At 35.7% G+C, this 7,209-nt stretch overlaps 2 protein-coding genes across 3 annotated transcripts; both read left to right on the top strand.

Moving 5' to 3' along the window:
* Positions 1–1,294: 1,294 nt before the first annotated feature.
* LOC118755336 (filaggrin-2-like) lies at positions 1,295–3,184 on the top strand. Of its 2 annotated transcripts, XM_036490179.1 has the most exons (3): positions 1,295–2,163; positions 2,232–2,967; positions 3,033–3,184. In XM_036490179.1, the coding sequence occupies exons 1-2, from the start codon at positions 1,461–1,463 to the stop codon at positions 2,924–2,926; spliced, it is 1,398 nt and encodes a 465-aa protein (XP_036346072.1). In that variant the 5' UTR covers positions 1,295–1,460; the 3' UTR covers positions 2,927–2,967; positions 3,033–3,184. The 2 variants fall into 2 exon arrangements, with proteins under 2 accessions (XP_036346072.1, XP_036346071.1); XM_036490178.1 differs by having other exon boundaries at positions 2,232–3,184.
* A 2,224-nt stretch (positions 3,185–5,408) lies between these two features.
* Positions 5,409–6,848, top strand: LOC118755335. Its single transcript, XM_036490177.1, has 2 exons — positions 5,409–6,037; positions 6,107–6,848. The coding sequence occupies exons 1-2, from the start codon at positions 5,980–5,982 to the stop codon at positions 6,688–6,690; spliced, it is 642 nt and encodes a 213-aa protein (XP_036346070.1). The 5' UTR covers positions 5,409–5,979; the 3' UTR covers positions 6,691–6,848.
* Positions 6,849–7,209: the final 361 nt, after the last annotated feature.

Consider the following 7,209-nt stretch of genomic DNA (forward strand, 5'->3'; position numbering starts at 1 on the left):
TCACTGACACAACGCTTATTTTTAGGAACTTCAGAAAACATATTACATATTTGGAAAGAATAGAAAAAAATTTTATTTAAATTAAAAATTAAAATTAAAATTTGTGAAATAAATAAATACATATATCGAGCTAATTAAAAATATCTTTTATTCAAAAAGTCACTGACTTTTCAAATTGCCCTCGTATTATTTTTGAAATCAATAAAGCTTTGAGATCGTTATGCACAATATAGACATGTATGGACTCCTACAACAACATTTATTTCTTTCGAATTGATAAGAACAAATAATTGCACTTTTGCTTGAAAATACAAAAACCGGATTTTTTATGAAATCAAAAATAAAAAACGAAACGCAATAATCTTTTGGTCAAAATGAATAATTAATTAAGTCGACTCAAACATACCTAACTTGTGTACACCACCTCATTCTTTCAATAGAACTGCGTATTTAGGCGAAACCTCAATTTTCCTAACGTACTTTAACAAAAATACACTTAAAATAAAGTTTCGATAAACCATTCTTTTTAAACAAGTAATTTTAAAGCAAAAAATTAAATATATTTCTTTTTATTAAGAAAAAATTTTTTACATTTAATTTTTTGGAAATTATTTTATATTTTTTTTTAATTAAATTTCTTCTTATTTAAATTTAATTTAAAATTTTCGTTTTTATTTTTTATTTTTTTTTAAGAAAAACTAACTATTTTTTTTTTAGAAAAATGATTGCTCAAAAACCAGCAGAGATCTTTTAAATTGGGGGAAGAAGTGAACTTCCAAGATAAAGTTGGCAGAATTGACAATTGCCTTACAAAGGCCCTGTTTTTCGCAAGACTGTGGTTAGTTAAAAAAATTCGTTAAGCCATTTTCTACAATTAATTTTTTTAAGCAAAGCAAAATTGTATACGAATCAGAAGGGTCAGATATTAATTGAAGGAAATCGTAGATATTATTTTCTCCTTAGCGAATTTTATGTATCAACTTTGGACTTACCAAACTTGCCTTTTATTGAATATAAATATATATATTGAATATATGTATATATTGGAAACCATGTATTTTTAATTGGTCTCCTTCCTGTATCAAAATATGAGTTTTCATAAAAAGCGGACTTAGCAAATTTTCGCGCTGAGCTAGCGATATATTCAGGTAAATACATGTGTACGTATGTATGTATTAATTCATCCACACACCATATTTACTTAGGCTTTTGGTTTTCAAAACCAACACCAACACCACTTCATAGAGATAAGATTCCGAATCTCAGATGTTGATACCCTACAATCTGTCATAATTTTCAAAGTGCAGTCCTATATTCACTTAAACAACTGCACTCAATTCGATGCTTTAGTCAAGTTTTAATCGGGAATTAGGCAACATTAATTTCGCTGTATTAGAAACAAAAATAAATTTCAATTTATTCGAATAAAAGTTGAGCGGTGGCCAGAATTTTGTTGAAGAATGTTGTTGAAAATACATTTTCTTTTACTAATTTTTACAATGGCTACTATTGTGCTAGTAGTAGAAACGCGTGGAGGACGATTTCGCCACAGTTCAATAGAATCTTCCGCTTATAGCCGCAATCAAAAGAAACATGGCTCGCCAAGTACCAACAGCATACGCCGTAAAGTCGTGAATGGCTCCGCCGTCCATACGAACTTCATAAAGTCAATAACTTCGGGGCATAAAGTTGACAAAAAGTTGGCAAAATTTCGATTGCGGCATCGAAGCAGTCACAGAAGTCGAAGTAGTCATAGTAGTAGCCATAGTAGCAGTCACAGGAGCTCTAGTTGGCCTAAAAGCTCTAGCAGTCACAGCAGCTCTAGTTGGCCTAAAAGCTCTAACGACCACAGCATCTTCAGTAGCTCCAGCCGCCACCACAAGTACTCGCACACCGATACACCGCATACAAGCTACCACAGTTATGGCCAATCCCACACACAGCCGCACCGCCCCAATTCGCAGACTCACAAGAACACCTGGAATTTGCATGGATTCAGTGCAGCGGCTGACCACAATACACGTGGTGCAAATTCCCCCATATCCCACACTTGGGGCGGTCATCAGTTGCCACCAGGCCATATCTACGTTGCGCAACCTTCTGGTATTCCTTCGAGAGCGGTTTACTACGCGCAACCTCCGACGTATAGCAGTCATACAAATGGTAAGAATGAGGAAAAAATACGATTAAAAATAAAAATTCAATGCAGCTTTTTTAAATTTGTATATAAGATGCCGACAATTTTATAAATGGTTACCTTATCGGGCATAGTCTTTCCCAACAAAATCGTCATTCCCATCACCATTACTATCATCATCATTCTCAAAGTCCACAGCCAGCCGGCAGCAGTGACTTCACAGATGCGAAATCCTATTCAGAAAGCAATAAAAACCAAACTGTCGTCGATGCAAGTAAAATCAACAGCACAAATCAAACTCACTACTGGCCTACAGATGTTGAAGTACTCTTGGCTCCCTTGAACAGTTCACTACTCCCTGAGAATATCCATCCAATGCACCAAGATGCCATATTCAAGAGCCCACCAATTCATATCGCTCAGACGCTTACAGCAAATAACTTAACGTTTGAGCTACCAGCGGCCACTACAGCGTTGCCAGATGCGTCACCAGCTAATGGCATAATCTGTATGCCTTGGCTATTTAACGAAACCGATCCCACTCATCCGGAACGTATTGTAACTATTGAGAAAACAGATTGTTTCCCAGCTCCATCACCACCACCGCCGCCGACAACAACACCTCCATCATCATCATCCACGACTACAACAACAACGGAAGCTTCAGTAGATGAGTGCAGATATGTAGTCTGTCCAGGTATCCTTGACTTCTACTCATTTACACAAAATACAAATTTGTGTTGCTTTACGGACGAAAAACTATTGTCAAATATTGGACTTTTTGGATAACACGTTTTCAGACAGATTATGAAACTTTTAAGTATCTAAAGGTAGTAGTATATTTCGAGTAGTTGAAAAACTTGAATTTATATTTTTTTTAATATTCGTACTTAAGATTGTCGCTAATTAGAATATGAGAATTGCTGGATTTGGAATCATATGCAGATTTATTTCAAAAATACGCCAAATTTACACTTTCAGGATTATAAACCGATCAAAAAAATTAATTAAAAAAGTTTCATTTTCTTTGTTTTGGAATATATAAAATACGTATAATGGAGAATTTTCGAAAAATTGGTGAAATTAGGAAGTGCTACGGAAAAGTACGGAAATATCACGATAAAATCAAAAAAATACTGAAAATCATTAAAACTCGCAAATTCTCAAACCGTGGCAGGAGAAAACAAAAAAGTTGAGCCGAAGAATACTGAAATCTAAAAAAAAATTCTAGAAAGTACCGAAAAATAAAACACATAAGATCCGAAATGTCTCGAGAAACACGACGAATAACGAGAAAACACATAGTCTTACAAAGTTCCGAAAGAAAAAAAAATAAATCGGAATAATTAAACAAATATACCTACAAATATAATTCAGAAATTACATATACAGTCAGCGTCAAAAATATGAACACACTGAAGTTTTGACGATTTTCTTCATATTTATTTTCTATACAATTTTTTTTTTTTTTATAAAAATATAACTCATTCTACAGCAAAAACCAGCGGAACCGATTTTTTCAATATCATATAGAACTCGGGAAATAATTACCAAATACAAATTTTCAACTTTTCAATTCGATTTCTTAGAAAGTACGCAGTTTTGTAGCCCATTAAAGTTTAGTATAATAAAGTGAAAGTTTTAAGTCTCTAAAAATTACCGTTGATTTATGAGATTTTTTTTGTTAAGGGTGTTTCGCATTTTCCTAAAAATAACGCGTGAACAACATCTATTTTTATATGGAGAAAATGCCATGGTTGCCAACTTGGTGCTTTAAGCACTAGATTTAGTACTTTTTGAAAATTAAAACACCAAAAAAAATTATTTAGTGCCTTTTTTAGTGCTTTTTTTCTGAACTAAAATTGCTCCGAGATAGTAAAAAACGTGGAGTATTTAAATCTGTGGCAGCACTGAATTTACCAGAAGCTAAAAATTTAAATGCACAAAAATACAACCATGATTGATAAAAAGCTGAAGTTGCGAACCCACCTTGTTGAATTGCATTCGCGTTGAAAATGCTTGTACGCAGGTAAGTTAAGTATTTCTTTTTTTCTTATCTAATTATTTGTACAAATTTTGATTTTTTTTTCTTCCTTTTTTACCTGAGTATGGCAACCCTCTTCAAGCACCTCAAAAAATTCTACATATTCAAAATAAATATGTCTAAACACTCTCCAGTTTGACACATAACTTGTGAATAATTTAATGAAATTTGAAACAGGTGGCAACCTTTTAAAAAATATTTTCAAACTTCAAACGTATTAAACGTCTGGCATCCTTAACACCCATATTGCGGTATATATATTCCAATTACATAACTCTCTTAATTCAAGTAATATTTGAATTTTCAAATAGGGCGCAACCCTCGAACATATTTACTCCAGCTATAGAGGAAGTCGATATTTTGCATACTTTCCAGAAACCTTTAAAACAATATTAACTGGCACTCAAACTCATAAAAAGTAATGACGGCTTCAAATGCTTTTTAATAGAAATTTTGTATGGAAATATTTTTAAAACTATTTTATTTTTTATAAATGGGGTCATACGAGTTTTGGAAGGGAGCAACAACCCAAAAATACTCTTGACGCCCAGTCAAGCACGCCGCGTATCTGCTAGTGTAATATCTACAGATTCTCGTATATATGTCAGATTTTCCAAGACAATTTTCCACATTTAATTTTCGTAATGCAATTTATTTATTACTATGGTGAAAATTAAGTTATGGGCTTTATGTGATTTGAAGGACTTTACAATTTATTCCTACCCACCGGGTAGTCGTAATGAGCAACACACAAACGTGACCTGACGACTTCTTAGCGTTACAAAACCTTGCTGACGTTCGTCCAAAAACACATTTGCCGGACATGTGCTATGTTATCTGTCATTTGTCAGCCTGATATGTAAATTGAGTTATTAACTTATTGTAGCATTTCCACCGGGCACAGATACTCATCTAATTCCATAAAATTTGCGCCAAGTGACAACAAAGATAAAGAGATTTAGCTTCATAGCTCACATATGTAGGTATGTAAGTATGTCCATACATTCATATGCGTGTCACATTTACAGCTTTAAATTAGTTTACGCTCTTGTTGTTCAAAAACAATAATAACTTTTAGATTGTTCTTAATAGATATAATGTGCCTTGCGAGTTCAAGATGTCAACGCGCTACACACAGTCGTTGATTTTTGAAAAAAAGCTAGTAAAAATAATGAACCAGCTGTAGCTCAAATTCTTCAGTATACGATTTCAGTTTTATCATTTCTTCAATCAAGTAATCACTGTAGTCAAGCTTGAAGCGTCGCTCTGTTAGGTACACAGCAGCGGCAGATGGACAATTTTACTTTTGCTGCATTCAAACAAAAGGAAATTCCTATTTATTTAAATAGAGAAAGTGAATGAAAATGTCGCTTAAAATAATTTGGCTTCTTGTAATTTTTGCACTAGCCACTATGGTGCTAGCGGCAGAAGCGCGCGGAGGCCGAGGACGCGGTGGTTCATTCGGCACTACATTTTATAGACGCAGTCATAAGAAGCACAGCTCCTCAAGTGGGACTAGCTCACGCCGTAAAGTCGTCAGTGGCTCACCAGTACATACCTCATACACGAAGGCACTGATTTCTGGTCACAACACCGATCTTAAGTTGGGAAACAGTCACAAAAGTCTTAGTAGTCACAGTAGCAGCAGCAGCAGTCACAATAGACACCCATACCGGGATGCATCGCATACAAACTATCACAGCTTTAGTCAATTTTACACACAGCCTCGCTCGAGTAGATACGGTTCGAGTGCAACTCACTATAATACGCTGGGTGCCAATTCTCACATATCGCACGCATGCCACCCAATTCGGTTTACTATGCACAACCTCCGCGGTATCGGAGCAGCGCTGATGGTAAATATGAACAGAAAAAAATTTAAAACAAACACTCATTAAATTTCTTCCTTTCAAATTCAATTAAAGATGCAGCGGACTTCGTACTAGGCTACCTTGTTGGTCGAAGTCTTACACACCGTAATCATCATCAGCATTACTATCAGCACTATCAGGAGCAACAACCCACCAACGGTCAAACTATAAACACAAAAGTGAACTTAGAAAACAATACGGCCGCCACAAGTCACTTTGTTACAAATAAAAACAACAACAACACAACAAATCAGACTCACTACTGGCCGACAGACTTTGCTGTGTCATTGGCGCCTTTGAACGAATCTCTGCTTGCGGAAGACATTACCTCATCACCCCGGGAAGCCATATTCAAGAGCCCACCAATTCACATCGCTCGTTCACTTAAAGTGGATAACTTAACATTTGAACTGCCAACAGCCACTGCAGCGCCGCCAGATATGCCACCCACAGGTGGCATAATCTGCATGCCTTGGCTATTTAATGAAACCGATCCCATTCATCCGGCGAATGTTGTCACAATTGAGAAGACAATTTGCTTCCCAGCACCATCACCGCCGCTGTCAGCACCACAAACTACACCGCAATCGTCCACGGATCCGATCGCTGGAGATATTGCAGTTCGAATCCTACAATAACAACAACTTAAATTACGGCAGCGAGTTTTGGAGAATGTTCATGGTTTTCAACTCTATAAAGTAGTTTTCCACATTTTTAAATTACTTATTAACTTTTGGACAATTTGTATTTCCTTGCTGAGTGCAAACATATATTAAAATCAAACTTCGAAAATGTACTTCCTGGTGCTTGAGTTATATTTGTATATAAGAACAGCTATAGATTGGCGCTTACCTTGATATTGCCACACAAAGCGGACCTAGTTTTACGCCGACTGCCTACGTCGATTGTATTTTTATGAGAAACTGTTTTTTTATGGCAGAATACACTCGGAGGTTTGCCATTGCCTACCGAGGGGCGACCTATTAGAAAATTTTTAATTTTTTTGATTTTGGGTTGAACCCAGGCCCTGCGGAATGGTAGCGCGCACTGCTAACCACTACACCACAACCAAGTCATAATATATAGAAGCGCTCATCGCAAAGTCTTTCGAGCTTAGGGCACATACCCATAACTCTGTCAAATACTTCAGAGCAGCT

Source organism: Rhagoletis pomonella, unplaced genomic scaffold (assembly GCF_013731165.1).
Source record: "Rhagoletis pomonella isolate Grant_MI unplaced genomic scaffold, Rhpom_1.0 Rhpom_scaffold_05969, whole genome shotgun sequence".
NCBI lineage: Eukaryota > Metazoa > Arthropoda > Insecta > Diptera > Tephritidae > Rhagoletis > Rhagoletis pomonella.